The following is a 17,329-nucleotide window of genomic DNA, read 5'->3' on the forward strand; positions in this document are numbered from 1 at the left end:
ATTGCATTATATGTGTAAACTGCTTTGGGCAGTATTGGCATTTTCACAATGTTAAGTCTTCCTATCCATGAACAGCTTCCATCTTCTTTTGATGCTTTTTGAATCATTCACTATTTTGCCCACAGAAACCTTCAATATTGCAAGTCAAGGCTTGAAATTTTTCCTCAGTTCTTTCTACAGGAAGCTGAGTTAAAAATGATCTGTTAAGGCCAATTGAAGGTCCTCTGAGAAAACATTTTTGGTTTTAAAGAATTTTTTTTTATTGTGAACTGAATGATAGTTTACGTGGGAGAACATTGGCTTTACACCATTGTTACATTGCAATGATTACTATTTCCTCTGTGCATCATCATTCAACAGTATTTGCTTTCATTCCCTCTGTTTTTTCTTTTTTTTTTTTAACTGTTGTGAATTATGTGATAGTTTACATGAGAGAACATTAGTTTTACATTCATCCTATCGTATATTGTTACATTGTCATGGTTACAATCCCCTCCATGCCTCATCAACCAACCAAAGGGTACTACACCCTTCAAGCCTGCCTCTTGGTCGTCAGCACACAGCCCCTCTCCCTCTCTGGGTCTAGTGTTCCAGCTGCTTCATCTCTCCACGTCATTTTCTCTGCCTCCATCTCTGGGATTACTCTTTCTCTGGATAGGGCCTCACACTCCACTCTTCTCCCTTGATGGTCCCAGGGGCCTCCGCTCCTGGATTGCAAAGTCAACCACTCCCCTCCTTTTGCTTCAAAATGTCTACCTTTACATTTCCATCCTTCACAGTCACCCCTGATAGTAATTATTCACTATTGTACCACATGACTGCTATCCCCATCTCTTTTCATCAGTCCCACCCAGACAGATTGGATACTACTCAGTGGAGATTCTACCTTCCTCCATGCCCTCTGGATCTAGGCTTCCACTTGAAAGCTTGTAAGCCAGTCACTTCTTGCCTTTGTAGCTCCCCCATTTTGGGTAGCCAATGTCCAAGTTGCCAATCCCTGTCTACTCTGTGTATGGAAGGGATGGGAATGATCCAGCAGTAAAGATTTGTTCCCTCTTTTGGGCTACTGCATCCATAGGTGTAGGTCAAGTTCATCAAATTGTATCCAGTTACTCTCTTTAGCAAATTGTGTTTTTTACAGAGATGTACGTTGAAAGAACTTGTTCTTCCCTTTTCATTTTCTGACTCTAGGTCTTTGCACATTTCATTATAATACTTGACTATGTCTTCTCGAGCTGCTCTTTGAAAATTTCTGCTCAGCTCTTTTATTTCCTCCATTTGCTTTAGCATCTTTACACTATAGAACAAGTTTCAGAGTCTCTTCTGACTTCCAGTTTGGTCTTTTCCTTCTTTCTTGTCTTCTTAATGACCTTTTGCTTTCTTCCTGTATGATGATCTTGATGTCATCCATAACTCTTCTGGTCTTTGGTCATTAGTGTCTAATTTATCAAATCTGTTCTTGAGATGAGCTTTAAATTCAGGAGGGATATGTTCAAGGTCATATTTTAGCTCTCATAAACTTGTTTTCATTTTCTTCAGCTTCAATCTGAACTTGCATATCAGCAACTGTTCCACAGTCTGCCCTTGGCCTTGTTTTGGCTGAAGGTATATGGAGCTTTTCCACTGCATCTTCCCAAATATAGTAAGTTTGATTTCTGTATATTCCATCTTATAAGGTCTGTGTTTAGCCGTCTTTTAAAAAATATATTTGCAATGAATCAGTCACTGGTCTTACCAGATTCTATCATGCAATCTTCAGCATTGTTTCTGTAAGTAAGGCCATGTTTTCCTACAACTGATCCTTTCTCTTCATTTCCAACTTTTGGACTCAAATCACAAGTAATTATCAACACATCATGATTATGTGTTTTATCCATTTCAGACTGAAGATGTTGGTAAAATTCTTGAATTTCATCATTACTAGCTTTATTGGTTGGTGTGTAAATTTGAATAACAGTGGTATTAATGTGTCTTCCTTGTAGGCATTTGGATATTATCCTATCACAGACATCATTGTACTTCAAGCTAGATCTTGAAATATTCTTATTGATGATGAATGTGACATTATTTATCTTCCATTAGTAATTCCCAGCATAGTAAACCATCTGATTGTCAGATTCAAAATGGCCAATATCAGTCTATTTTAGCTTATTTATGGATAGGATATTGAACTTCATGCATTCCATTTCATTCTTTGACAGCTTCCAATTTTCCTACATTCATACTTAATACATTCTGTATTCTGATTATTTATTTATGTTTATATCTGTTTCTCTTCATTTAGAATTATGCCCATCAGCAGATGAGGGTCCCGAAAGCTTTACTCCACTTCTGTCATAATGTTCAACTCTACTTTAAGGAGGCAGCTCTTCCCCAGTCATATTTTGAGTGCTTTCTATCCTGAGGGGGGCTTATCTTTCAGCACCCAAAATATCTGACATTATTTTGGTTTTATTTATAATGTTTCAATATTCAATATCTGATACTATCTGACAGTGTTCCACTGCTATTCATAAAGTTTTCAATGGTTAAATATTCAAAACTAATCTGCCTCTCCTTCTTAATTTGTCATAGTCTGAAAACTCAATTGAAACCTGTCTACCATGGGTGACCCTACTGGTATTTAAAATACCAGTGATGTAGCTTCCAGAATCACAGTAATGTGTAAGCCACCACAGTACAACAAACAAGGATGGGCCCAATTCTGTGCCACCCTCATAATGGTTGATACACTTGAGTCCTTTCTGTAGCCACCATGTTAGTATTTCTCATTGAGGGTCTTCCTCTTCTCTAAGAATGATGTGCTTCTTCAGGGACTGGTCCATCCTGGTAACATGTTGAAAGTATGGGTTATGGAATCTTGCCATCTTTGCTTCTAAGGAGCATTCTGCATTGCTTCCAAGACATTTATTTGTTCTTCTGTCAGATCATGGTTTAATATTCTTTGCCAACACCATCATTCAAATATATCATTTGTTGATGGTGTCCTTGTATATATGCATTGTTTGTTGACTTAATTTTATTTATGTTTTGTGACTGTTTTACAGTTTCCTTTTGCTTGATGCTGGTTTTTGTTTCATTTATTTATCTTTAGTTTGTTTTTCTTTGCCAGAGTACTTTTTTCTCTTTTTATGTTCTCCCCCCAGCCCCATGGTTAGTAATTTTATGTTGTTGTTGTGCCTCTCACTTTTGAAGAGGCATTCCACCAAGTCCCTTTCTAGACTGCACTGATTGCTCTAATTGCACTGATTCAGCAGACCTCAGTTTTCTGGCCAGTGTTTTCTCATTCAGATCCCGCTTCTCTGGGGGAGCATGGTGTCCTGAATACCTTCACTTACATTAAATATATTCCATCACCAGTAAGACTCACTGCCCTCTTCTTTTCTTCATGTAGTCCTCCTAAACTGTGTACTGGTATGAGTCCCTAAGCTGAGTTGGCTGATCTCAGGCGTTAAACTTACTTTAATATAAATTGAAATTGGTTATTTTCTTTCTCAGTATGATAGACCACACAGTAGCCCTGTCCTTTGATTTAAAAAAAAAAAAAAATCTATAGTTTTTAGGAGGAGGTTTAAAGATATTTTTATTTATCTTAGAAGAACTCATGATGTAAACTTTTTAAAACTAGTATTCATCTAAACCAGTGGCATACTAATAGTACTTCTTTCTTACCATGCTCTTAATCACTATTAGTACATGGAAGATGAAACCTGGGAATCTTTCTTAAAACAGTGTGCACAGCAGCAAGTAATTACTCATTGGTCAGAGGTGATAAACAAAACCTCCATTTGTACGTTTCTAAACCAATCATCTACCACTTGTCTGTCAGTTGTCATACTGTGGTGGCTTGTGTGTTGTTGTGATGCTGGAAGCTATGCCACGGTATTTTAAATACCAACAGGGCCACCCTTAGTAGACAGGTTTCAGTGGAGGTTCCAGACTTAGACATTAGGAATAAGGAGAGGCTACTGACTGAATAGCCACTGAATACCTTAATTAATAACAGCAAAACATTGTCTGATATAGTGCCAGTGAAGATGAGTCCTTCAGGTTGAAAGAGCTGTCTCTTCAAATGTGAGTTGGTCTTAATGATGTGGATGAAGTAAAACTTTTTGCATCTTTATGTGTTTATGATAAACAACTCAAAAATGAGAAACAACTACACATATCCATTAATAATCAGAACATGGAATATACGACATATGAACCTAGTAAAATTAGAAATCATCAAAAAAAGAAATGGAATGCAAAAAGATCAGTGTCCTAAGCATTGGTAATCTGAAATTGACTGATACTAGCTATCTTTGAAGTGGACAATCATATGCCCGGAATGACAGATTGAAGAGGAATGGACTCACATTTTCATCCAAAAGAGCATTTCAAGATCTCTCTTGAAGTATAATGCTATCTGTGATAGGACAATACCCATATGCCTACAAGGAAGACCAGTTAATATCACTGTTTTTCAAATTTATGCACCAACCTGTAAAGTCAGTGATGCTGTAATTGAAGAATTCTACTAACTTCAGTCTGAAATTTATTGAATATGCAACCAAAGTCAATCCATAGTTACTGGTGATTGGAATGCAAAAGTGGAAACAAAGCGGAAGAAGTTGTTGAAAAATATGGTCTTGGTGATAGACAAAACTACTGGTGATCCTATGATTGAATTTTGCAAGACCAATGATTTATTCATTGCAAATACCCTTTTCAACAACATAAATGATTATACACATGAACCTCACCAGATGGAATACACAGGAGTCAATTAGACTGCATCTGAGGAAAGACACAACGAAGAAGCAGCTCTATAAATCTGCCTCCCAATTCCCTTTTCCTTAGTGCTCTACTAAGGTACTAGTTTTGAACCATTTATGACTTCTGTTGTACTTTTTTTGTGACTGTATTATATTTACATTTTTCTCCGCTACTGAATTTATGTTTTCATCAGCATTACTTTTTCTGTACTGTTAAAGATAAGACATTCATCCAGTTAATTTTTTTCCCCATTAATGACTTAGGATTTTTTGTACCTATAGATCTTTTTAGGACCATAGTAGCACAGAGGTTAAAGGGCTTGACTGCTCACCAAAAGGCTGCTCACCATGGGAGAAAGTTGAAGCAGTCTGCTACTGTAGAGATTTGCAGCCTTGGAAACCCCAGAGGGCAATTTTACTCTGTCTTATAGGATTGTTATGAGTCAGAATCAACTGGACAACAGTAGGGTGTGTTTTGTTTTGTACAGAATTTATTAGTGGGAAATGACCTTAGACTATGTTACTAGTTGGTGGTTATATGTCATAGAGTCAGTTCCGACTCATAGCGACCCTGTACAGGGTTTCCAAGGCTTTAAATCTTTATGGGAGCAGAAAGCCTCATCTTTCTCCCGTGGAACAGCTGGTAGTTTCAAATTGCTGACCTTGCGGTTTGCAGCCCGTTTCGTAACCACTACGCTAGTCAAATCCAGGCTTTCAGTTTTCTGTACTTCTTTTAGCTGCTTTGGAGAACCTGCTTTGTGGAGGTATATATTTCCTTCTAGAATGTTTAAGGGTATCTGAGTTCAGATAAGGTCTCCCAGCCTCTCAGCTGATTTACATTTAGATTCTGTTACTGAGAGAATTAGCCCTGACCTGAGCATGAATAGATTAGATAGTATTTGTACTTGATCGTGTTTTATTGCTTACAGGAGAGCATGTGTCTTGATGTGTGTTTATGCTCCATATTCCATTACTTTTATTATTGTTGTTGTTGTTACTGTAAGAAACGAGTGTGGGAGGGACCTCTGACCTCTTGTGAATACAGGAGGGAGAAGGAAAATCACCCTCCTTCCCACAGCACTCTCTACTTAGTTGGGTTCAATAATTCATTGCAGTTGTCACACATAACTCACACACCATGCTCACAGTTACGGGGGTTTATTAGGGAAAACAACAGATTACAAGACAGGATTTAGAAATGCTCATGGCACAGTTCTTCTAAGCCACGCCTGCAGTCTCTGTCTCTGGTCTTTGGCTCCTCAGCCATGGCCTTTTAATAAAGGTTTGCCTTGTGCCAGCAATGTTACAAAGCTCTTACCATTACTGATAAATGCCCAAAGAGATTTCCACTCTGCTATAAGCCTCATCCCATGACTCTCAGCTCTAGTTCCATGGGTCAACAAACCCCACTCCATAAGGGAGCCTTCGTCCTAAAAGCACTTACATTTAATTGTTCCATGGGCCGGAAGCTAGTGCTTTGGTTCTTTTTTCTGCTGCTCCTGCTCCTCTGCCACTTCTTTGGAGTCACAGCTTTCTGTTCTGGATTGAGAAGGTTCATTGTGCAGGGATTTGAAGTCCAAAGGACACATTGTACTCTTGGCTCTTTTTCCTTGATGTTAGTGAGATCTCCTTTCCTGCTTCTGAGAAGGCTCATTTTAAACCCAGCAGGATGGCAAAAGTGACCAAGTCCTTCATTGGTGATGGTGGCGGTGGTGTGCCATTGAGTCAGTTATGATCCATAGCGACCCTGTATAGGGTTTCCGAGGAGCGGCTGGTAAATTTGAACCACTGATCTTCTGGTTTAAACTGACCTTATGTATGGCCCAGCACTGATCCTAGAGCGCCACACCTGGACTCCAAATTCCCTCATTATATATGATTCAGTTGTTAATAGGGTTAATTGATTGTAAAATTCTAATGAGGGAATTAGAGTTTTACAATCAATTAACCCTATTAACAACGGAATCATATAAATCTGCCATAACTTACAGCTGAATCATATAATCCTGGCAGCATCTTTCCCCGCCTTCATTTACTCAGACCCATCAGGAAAAGGGATGTTTGGTGGGAATTACAAAGACTATGACTAGAAGGGACATAGTCAGTAATTTGCTGGACAATAGTGAATCTGTTTTCATAAACAAAGAAGGTGTGGTTAACGCTCGCGCTTGTATATAGTGTAGGAAGTCATACCCTACTTTCCAGGCCTTTTAAAAAATGTTTGCTTAGAACCCTAAGATAACACATGAAGCAGATAATGAATATATATTAGATGCTTTCAATAGATTTTTCTCTTCGTTTTCATTGTAAAACGAAGCTTAATTTACTAGATTAGCAAGTTAGAACTTAATAACCTTGGTTTATTTTTTATTTCTACAGGTTGTCACTTTGAGTATTCACCGAAAAAAAAAAAAAGGTTCATATATTGGGAAAAAATCCATCCATATTTCTCTGTTTTTGTTTCTTTGATACCATATGGCTGGTGATAATCAGTTTGCCAGTTGTTCTTGAGTCAGTTCTAACTCATGATGCTGACCCCATGTATGTCGCAATAGAGCTGTGCCTTTTATTCTTTTCACTGGCTGATTTTTCAGAAACAGCTCACCAGACCTTCTTAGTCACTTCTGGGTAGATTCAAACCTTCAGCCTTTTAGCTATCAGGAGGATATTAACCATTTGCACCACTTAGAACTCATTGCTTATGCTACATATCTTTATTTTACTTGTAGAAACCAGTATTTTAAATGTAGAATCATACCATATATCTTGTTAGAAACTCAAACTATCTAGTGTCTAACATTTTACAGTGTTGTGTGGTATGTTAGCTAAATTTATTTTATTAGTGGAGATCTTATACTTATGTATATTTCATATAGTATTAGTATGATTCTTCATGAATCAATCTTTATTTTCAGATTTTGATTCTTCACAGAGTAGTCAGTCTACTAATTACTCTCCAAGACAAACAGAAAGCAGTTTCAGTTCTAGTTCAGACATGGTAAGTTGTGCTACTTTTGCTTCCTAATTATGCTATACTAACTTAGAATTATTTGTATTTCACATTGTTTACCATTGTATTTTATATAATTGGAGTGACTCTGTATTAAAGAGGAATGCTATATTTCTGATAAATCAGCTGTTGCAATGGAATGCTTTTTCCTCTTCTGTCTTCATCCAATCTTCCACTTACTTTTTTTTTAAAGTTTTTATTGTGAATTATGTGTTAGTTTACATAGGTGAACATTATCTTTACATTCATCCTGTCATATTTTGTTTCATTGCAATGATCACAATCCCCTACATGCATCATCAGACAACCAAAGGGTACACCCCACAATTCTGACCCCTGGCCACCAGAGTGTCCAGCCAGCCGCTTCTTCTGTCCACGTCCTCCTCTCTACCTCCATCCCTAGTGTCACTTACTCCCTGGAGAGGGTCTCACAGTTCACTTTTCTCCTTTGATGGTCCAGGGATCTCCACTCCTGGACTGCAAAATCAGCCACTCCCCTCCGTTTGTTACCAAACATTTACATTTACCTTTCTAACATTCACTGTCAGACCTGATAGCAATCATTCCCTAGTGAACCAAAGGAGTCCTTTCCCCCTCACCTTTTATCAACCCCATCCAGACAGGTTGGAACCAATTCAGTGGAGGTTCTACCTTTCCCTGTATCCTCTGGAGCTAGGTTCCCTATTGAAAGCTTGAAAGCCAGTCACTTCTTACCTTTGTAGTCCCCCCATATTTGGTAGCCAATGTCTAAGTTCCCCATCCCTGTCGACCCTGTGTACCAAGGGGGTGGGAATGATCCTCACTGTAGAGATTTGTCTGTTCTTTTGTCATACTTCGTCCACAAACATAGGTCAAGTTTGTTCACTTGTAGTGGATTACTCTTTCTCTTTTTTTTTGCCTCTTCTTTCTTCTAGTCATGTTCTGATAATCCAGCCACTGATGCCAGGTAAAATGGGTACTATCTGCAAGTGTGGGTGTTCTTGTGCATCTCCCCTCACTTCATATCAGCTGAATACTTCATACTCCATTCTAGTCCTCTGGGGCCATGTCCCTACCCCTGGGCTCACGAGTCCCCAGGTCTCGTCATACTGCTGGTTAACCAGGTCTCAATCCAGGTTAACAGGAGTCTATTGAATGTGGTCAGATTTAGTTAACAACTTTATTGATATTTTTCCCCCACTTCCCCTTATTGGTGACCAACGGGTCAGCAGCAGGGCCATATGCTTTCTAGTGTATTCCATTTGAGTTTCAGTATTGGAACGGGGTTTGCCTTTAGAGGACCTGACCACTTGTCTTGATGGCTCCCTGGGGAACAACTTGCTTGTTCTTGTAGTAGTCAGTTGGACTGCTGTTATTATTTTTTATTTTTCCTGCTGGTCTCTCTCTCAAGAAGTATTTTCTGTTCTTCTAGCTGCTCCAGACTGGTCTGCTTGTCTTTTCAAATGGAAATGTCCCACCTCAGAAGATTCTGGATGGGTATCAGGACTCTACCTATGTTCTTGTGCAATGCAAAGGCTCTGCAGGGAGCCTCCTTCACTGGGCAAGTTCTAGCCCCGTTTTAGGTATTCCAATCAGTTATAGGTTGAAGACGAACTTTCAAGCTTTCTTTGGTGATGTTTCTGGCTATTCTTCTCTCTCCCCTTCAAGTGTCTATTTTACAATAGTAGGCAAGGGAAACCAAGATTGAAAAGACAGTCAAGCATCTTAACGTTATTCCCCCACCCTACTTTTACCCATTCAAACCATGCCTTCTTTGTATCCACGAGCCCTCTTGTTCCACGGTTGTGCTTACATTACTATTTAGCTTTGTCCTGTTGAGCGCATGTAAACCTGCCTAGTTATTTTCCCATCTGCCTTGGTTTTCCTTTCCCCTTCCCCTTCTAGTGTGTGCCCCCCCCCACCGCACCCAAACTATCCTATGTCTATTACATACCCTGTGCTCCAAATCCTGTGCCTATTCTCTACCCTGTGCTCTACATTCCCCTCCTTCCCCACACCCCATCCCATACACCCCAGTAACCAACACAAAAATTGAAAAAAAAAAGTTAAAAATGTTCCCTAAGCTCTGGTAGCATAGTGGTTACGAATCGGGCTGTGAACCTGCAAGGTCAGCAATTCGAAACTACCAGCTGTTCTGTGGGAGAAAGATGAGGCTTTCTGCTCCCGTAAAGATTTACAGCTTCGGAAACACTGTACAGAGTCACTATGAGTCAGAACCGACTCCACGACACTTTACAACAACAACAACTTTTAGTGTAGGTGTTTTTTCTTAATCTTTTTATAATAATTTTCCTATGCTATGTTTCTCCTTTTGTGACTGACTGATTTCACTCAGCATAATGTCCTCAAGGTTTATCCATGTTATGCAGTGGCTTGCTGCTTCCTTGTTATTCTTCAGAGCAGCATAATATTCCATTGTGTGTATCTACCATAGTTTGTTTCTCATTCTTCCATTGATGGGCTATCTCCATCTTTTTGCTATTGTAAATAGTGCTGCTATGATCATTGCTGTGCATATATCTACTCATGTTATGGCTGGTATTTTTTGTGGATAAATACCAAGTAAAGGAATTGCTGGATCATAATGTATCTGAATTTCAAACCTTTTGAGGAAGTGCCATATTGTTTTCCAGAGTGGTTGGACCATTTTGCAATCTCAGCAGCAATGAAGGAGGGTCCCAGTCTCTCCACATCCTTGCCAACATGTACTGTCCTCTACTTTTTTGATCTTTGCTATTATTGCTGGTGTGAGATGATATCTCATTGTTGTTTTGATTTGCAACTCTCTCTCTCTAATGGCTAGTGATCGTGAACATTTCTTAATATGTTGGCTGCCCGGATCTCCTCGTGGTGAAGTGTCTATTCATGTCCTGTGCCCATTTGATTTCCCTGTCTTGCCGTATAGCTTTTGCTAAGACTTCTAGCACAATATTTAATAGTAGTGGTGACAAAGGGCAACCTTGTCTGGTTCCTGTTCGCAGGGGGAAGGCTTTCGGTTTCTCTCCGTTGAGAGTATTGTAAGCTGTTGGGTTTGTATATATCCTCTTGATTATGTTGAGGAATTTTCCTTCAATTCCTACTTTTTTGTTGAGTGTTTTTATCAGGAATGGATGTTGGATTTTGTCAAATGCCTTTTCTGCACCAATCGATATGATCATGTTTTTTTTTTTTTTTTCTTATTTATATGGTGGATAACACTGATTGTTTTTCTAATGTTGAACCATCCTTACATACCTGATATGAATCCCACTTGGTCATGATGTATTATTTTTTTAATGTGCTGCTGGATTCTCTTGAGAATTTTTGCATCTATGTTTATGAGGGTTATTGGTCTATAATTTTCTTTCTTAGTTATGTCCTTCCCTGGTTTTGCTATGAGGGTTATGCTTGCTTCATAAAATGTATTAGGAGGTTTTCCATCCTCGTCTATATTCTAGAATAATTTGAGTAGAATTGGTGAAAACTCTTCCCTGAATATCTGGTAGAACTCACCAGTGAAGTCATCTGGGCCTGAACTTCTTTTGGTTGGGAGTTTTTTGATAACCTGATCAATTTCTTCTAATGTTGTAAATCTGTTCAAGTGTTTTACTTCACTCTGTGTAAGTTTAGGTAGGTCATGTTTTTCTAAAAATGTATCTTTCTCTTCTAAATTTTCAAATTTGTTGGAGTACAACTCTTCATAGTATTCTGTTGTTATCCTTTGATTTCCTTTGGTTCTGTTGTGACTTCACCCATGTAGTTTATAATGCATGTTGTTTGTGTCTTCTCTTTTATTTTGTTAGGTTTGCCATTGGTTTGTCAATTTTATTAATCCTTTCAAAGATCCAGCTTCTTGTTCTGTTGAATCTTTCTAAAGCTTTTCTGTTTTTTATCTCATTTATTTCTGCTCTGATCTTTGTTATTTCTTTTCTTTTGGTGACTATAAGTTCCCTCTGTTGGTCTGTTTCTAGTTGCTGGCTTCCATTTACTTTTAACTTATCATCAAAACTGTTTTTTGTGTCGATACCAATAACCTGTATGTTGCCAGATTACTGGGTACATTTCAGTCTTTATGTTGCTGCCAAGTCTTAGTTGCTAAAAACCCCAACCAAACCAAACCTACTACAGTGAAGTCAATTCTGACATGGTGACCCTATAGGATAGAATAGAACTGTGATATAGGGTGTCTACAGGAGCTCAGGTGGCACTATTGGATGAGCACTAGACTGCTAACTACATGGTCAGCAGTTCAAATCTGCTAGCTGCTCTGCAGGGGAAAGATGAGACTTTCTGCTCCCATCATGATTTACAGTCTCTAAAACCCTATACAGGGTCGCTATGAGTCAGAAACGATGACAATGAATTTTGAGATAGGGTTTCCGAGGCTGTATCTTTACAAAAGCATACTGCCCCATTTTTCATCTACAAAGAGGCTGTTGGGTTCAAACTGCCAGCCTTTTGGTTAGCAGCTTAGTGCTAGAACCAGTGTTCCTTAAATAATATTAGGATCATTTTCTTTTCTTTGAAAATATTTTCTTTTCTGAGCTTGTTTAATAACACATTCTTGGTTTCCTTTATACTTCTCTAATTGTTATTTCATACACTTGCCCACTTCTCCTTATTCTTATGTTGGAATTCTTCTGCCATATATATTTTGGAATTCTTCCAGCCATATATATGTTGGAATATTAATGTCTGTTACAGGATCATCTTCTTCTGTTAATCTATATTCTACACACAATATAATGTTATATATTCTGATTACTTTATATAATATATTGATGATAATAGTTACCTAGTTTATGAGTAGTCTCAATCCTTATTAAAATATTCAGTTTCCTGTTGGAAATATCCTTTTGAATATTTCATAAAAATCTTTCTCTTTTCTTATCTCAAACAGAATCCCCTGATGTTCTTTCCAAGTTTTTCTGATATTTCCGATATTAGTGGGTACTTTACTATTCACCCAATTGCTCATGCCAGAAACTTTGGCCAACTCTGCCATTTGTTTGTGTTTTATTTATCTCCTCCAGCCACTTTCAATTCTCCACTAAATTATCAAATCAATTCTGTCTCCAAAATAAATGGCAGTTTTTTTCCATTTCTCTCTATCTCTGGTATCAGTACTCAAATCTGAATAATACCATCTTGTTCTTGAACTATTGTCCTTGTTTCCTAAGAAATGTCTTTACTCTTGTCTCATTTTGTTCTCTAGTTAGCAGTCATTATGATCTTTTAAAACATAAATTGAATCATGTTATTCTCAGGTTTAGCTATGCAGTGGATACCTACCTATGTTACATTAGAATATAAACTTCTTACGATGACCTACAGGCCCTGAATAATCTTCTAGTATCATTCTCCCTTTCTCATCATGCTCCACACTGATGTTTCACTTTCCTTGAAATGTAAGTCTATTTTGGCTATTCAGTGCTTTTATATCTTCTGTTTCCTCTTCCTGGAATACTTTTTACTATACCTTACTCAGTTTAAATATGCTACTTCTTCATAAAGTCCCTTTAGGCCTCCTTAGTATAAATTAGACACCTTTGTTATGCTATCAAAGGAGTCCTGATGACAAAGTGGTTAAAGCAATGTCTGCTAAGCAAAAGTCAGTGGTCTGAACCCAGAAGCCAGCCTGCTCTATAGGAGAAAGATATAGCCATGAGGCAATTCTATTCTGTCCTTAGTAGAGTTGCCTCAGATGGATTTGTTTGGGTTTGGTGTTATGATATCAAAGAGCCTCATGCTATTTCTTTATGATATTCTTCTCAATTTACATATATGTATGAATAATATTGGAGTCCTGGTGTAGTGCTAGATTGCTAACAACAAGGTTGATGGTTCAAATCCACAAGCTGCTCCTTGGAAACCCACCCAATACAGGGTTGTTGTAAGTTGGAACCAACTTGATAGGACTTAACCACATGTGTATAATTATTTGTTTAATGTTATTTACCCCTATTAGAATGTGTGCTCAAAAAGACAATAACTGAGTCTGTTTCACTTACATTGTAAGTGTTCAATGAATACTTAGCTCTTGAATAAATAAGTATATTGAGTTTGCTTTCTCCAGTTTGTACCCAGCCAGCATCAGTGCCATTTCTTAGTCTTACTTTTGTATTTCACTGCCAATTACTTATGTCCTATGTCCCATTTTAGCTTTTTGTTATTTGCATTAACTTGAACAGTCAGTATTTTTATATAATATTTTCATAAAAAGATACATTTTCATGAGGTTTAAAAATTCAAGGTAGCAAATTGGAATCTAATAGTCCTGGAACCCTGAGCTTCAGATGAAGGAATAGAAAAATGGGTTAAATGCTTACTAGGAGAGAGCTGAACAAACACAGAAAAACAGAAGAGATTGGTGATATGAACTAACAACTATACGGATGCAGCCATCTTGAGCTTTTGTGAGTCGCTTCAGAGACAAAACTTTTCGGTGCTGCCGAAATATACCTGTGGCTCAGAAAGACAAAGATGTGGTATTTTTCTTATTCTCCACACTTCCCTGGAAGCCAGAGGTGGGGCTGACCCCAGTCCAAGTACAGCCCCAGGGAAGCTCCCTCTCAACCTGCTTTCCCAGTGTGGTTGGAGCCTCAAGGAGGTGAGCACTGCATTCGTGGCCTCATTATAGGAGTGGGGAGCTGCCTGCATTGACCCTTTTGACACTGGTCCTACTGCAAATCTGCAGAGTTAGCACTGGCCAGCCCTAGACTAGCTCTCACTAGGAGAGACAGCTGAGCAGATGCATGGGGAGGAGAAAAACAAAAAAAACAACAACTCAGAAAAGAAACTGCTTATCTCTGCTGGTGCCAGGTCAGCCATCATGTAGTCATCTTAAACTTTCACAGGCGACTTTGAAGGCAAGAGGGCAGTAGGTGGCGCAGAGACACTGCTTATTTTGGTGGACAGAAAGGGGTGAGATTTCGTTTCTTTTTTTAAAATTTGTACCCAACATTAATTATCCTGGTGACTAGAGGTGTGACCAGCCCCATCCATTACACTCCCAGGGAAGATCCTGCTCTTTAGGCTGTCGAAGTCACAAAGTATATTTGGGAGCTAGCTGCACCAATCTCTGCATCTAGAATCAGTTTTGGCTTATTTCATGCCTGAAGAGCTGGTTCTGGTCAGTCCTGGACTAGAGGGACCTCTCACACTGAACTACCCTCTGAGACTGAAATACTCTTACACCCTAACTGCTTTGGGATCTGTAAAAACTACTTACGGATTGGGTGCCCAGAACAGGCAGTACTTTGCCCTACAAGAATTCCATCTAGGGTTGAGTATTACCATCTCATGACTTACTCACCCATGCCATGAGGTCCATGACTAGCGGAAGACCCAGAATTTTCTCCTCTCTGGATATGGTACCTACCCTGGGTTTTTTTCTCCCTCACCTTGATTTCTTTCCTTTCTGTCTCCGCTTTCAGTTTTTTCCCCTTTTATTTTTGCTGATTTTTTCTAAACATTGTCTTTCCTTCTTTTTTAAAAATCCCTCTTACTTTTACTATTTCAAAATTATCTCTCTTTGTTTTTTTCCTCTAGTTTCTTTCCTTTTACTCATTCCACTCCCTAATTGTGTTTAGGTCTTTTTCTCTTTTTATTTTGTTCCCCCTCACCCTCTTTTCTCTCTTTGGTTTTTGTATTCTTTAGCTAGCTGTTGCCTATATTTTCCCTCTTTTTTTCTTTAGTATTTTCTTATTTTTCTGCTGTTATTTGCTGTGTATTTGTTTACCATTTCTCGTGTGTGTGTGTGTTTTCTCTTCTTACTACACCTCACACAAGACAGCAACTGCAACCTTACAGCCTAGCCACAACCATGCCTTCTACAGCCCTACCCACTGGACAAGAGTCTATACCAGCTGCTATACACTGGATCAGTGATAACAGCCAACATCATCCAAATCCATCCAAAACTGAACTGCTCGTACAGCGAACAGAGAATGATGAATAAGCTCCACCTCCTTATCACACCCACCAGGAGGCAGTGGGTAAGTGACTAAGAATACAAACACCATACAATCGTCAGCTTAATATACATACAACATCACACATTCTCAAAAGCAACAGACACAATTTCTGTTTACACAAAGCAGCAAGACAGAGTGGCTCAAACAAATGACCAAGATGCAGAGCTAGAAAACATTCTTGAGGAAAAAAAGGCATTAGAGCTACCTGAAAAAGAATGCAAGAGAATGGTATATAGGTGTGGTACTGTGGGTTAATGCATCAGACTGCAAAGCCATTTGAATTGCAAGGTTGGCAGGTCAAGCTCACAAGCTGCTCCTCGGAAACCCTATACAGAGTCACTATGGGTTGGAATTGACTCAACGGCACTTAACAAAAACTGTAGGATAAACACTGGAATGCAAGGTCGGTTTGATCAACAAGGGCGGCAGTTCAAACTCAACCAGCACAACTCTGAAATGCTATACAGTGTTATGAGTCAAAACTGACTCAACAGCACTTGAAAACAACAACAAAAAGGATCGACAGAAAGGTAGAGGAAAACAAGAAAGAATTCAGGAAAGCACAAAGCACGCGTCAATAAATTTTAAAACAGAAATTCTACAAAGTATCATTTCAGAACACAATACTACAAAGTTAGAAATTAGCAACAGGAAGATCAAAGAAACAAAGTCAAATACATTAAAATTGAGTAATACCCTCCTGAAAAGCTACTGGGTAGTTGAACAAATAAAAAACCAAATAAAAAAATTCCTTGATTCAAATGAAAACAAAAATACAACACACCAACACTTTTTGGACACAGCAAAAGCAGTGCGTAAAGGACAATTTTTAGCAATAAATGCACACATCCAAAAGGAAGAAAGAACCAAAATCAATCCATTAACACATATCCAAAAATTGACAAAATGCCCGCAAAGTCATCTTACAGTCTCCAGAAGAGAAGAAATAATAAAGTTTAGAGCAAAAATAATTAGCAATCAGAAAAAAAAACAATAGAATTAACATGATAAGAAGTTGATTCTTTGATTAATAAAATTGAAAAACCATTGGCAAATCAAACACAAAGTCCAGGCATAGGAGGCTTTACTGGTAAATTCTACCAACTGTTCAGAGAAGAGCTGGCAACAATTCTGCTTAAACTATTCAAAACAGAAAAGGATGGAAAACTCCTGAATACATCTTATGAAACAAGCATAACCTTCATACCAAAACCAGGCAAAGATACCACTAAAAAACAAAACTATAGGCTAATCAATATCTCTCATGAACATAGATATAAAAATTATCAACAAAATTCTAACCAGTAGAATTTAACAACATATCAAAAAATGAAAAATACATCGTGACCAAATGGGATTCATTCCAGGGATGCAAGGATGGTTCAATATTAGAAAAATAATCAGCATGATTCACCACATAAACGAGCAAAAGGAAAAGAACCACACACTCATATAGAGTGATACAGAAAAGGAACTTGACAGAATACAACATCAGTTCTTTTTTTTTTTTTTTTTGCCAAGTGGAGGCCAAACAGTGCAATGTGCCTTTTTCTTTCCTTCTTTCTTTCTCTCTTCCTTCCTTTCTTTCTTTCTCTTTTTTGTATTAT

At 38.3% G+C, this 17,329-nt stretch overlaps 1 protein-coding gene across 1 annotated transcript in view; it reads left to right on the plus strand.

Moving 5' to 3' along the window:
* LOC102838465 (chromosome unknown open reading frame, human C12orf40) overlaps nt 1-17,329 on the plus strand; it is a 146,217-nt gene that overhangs the window by 107,132 nt on the left and 21,756 nt on the right. Inside the window, exon 14 of the mRNA XM_006865344.1 lies at nt 7,673-7,755. Coding sequence (XP_006865406.1) covers nt 7,673-7,755 — 83 coding nt within the window. The remainder of the gene's footprint in view (nt 1-7,672; nt 7,756-17,329) is intronic.

This window comes from Chrysochloris asiatica, unplaced genomic scaffold (genome assembly GCF_000296735.1).
Source record: "Chrysochloris asiatica unplaced genomic scaffold, ChrAsi1.0 scaffold00077, whole genome shotgun sequence".
Lineage (NCBI taxonomy): Eukaryota > Metazoa > Chordata > Mammalia > Afrosoricida > Chrysochloridae > Chrysochloris > Chrysochloris asiatica.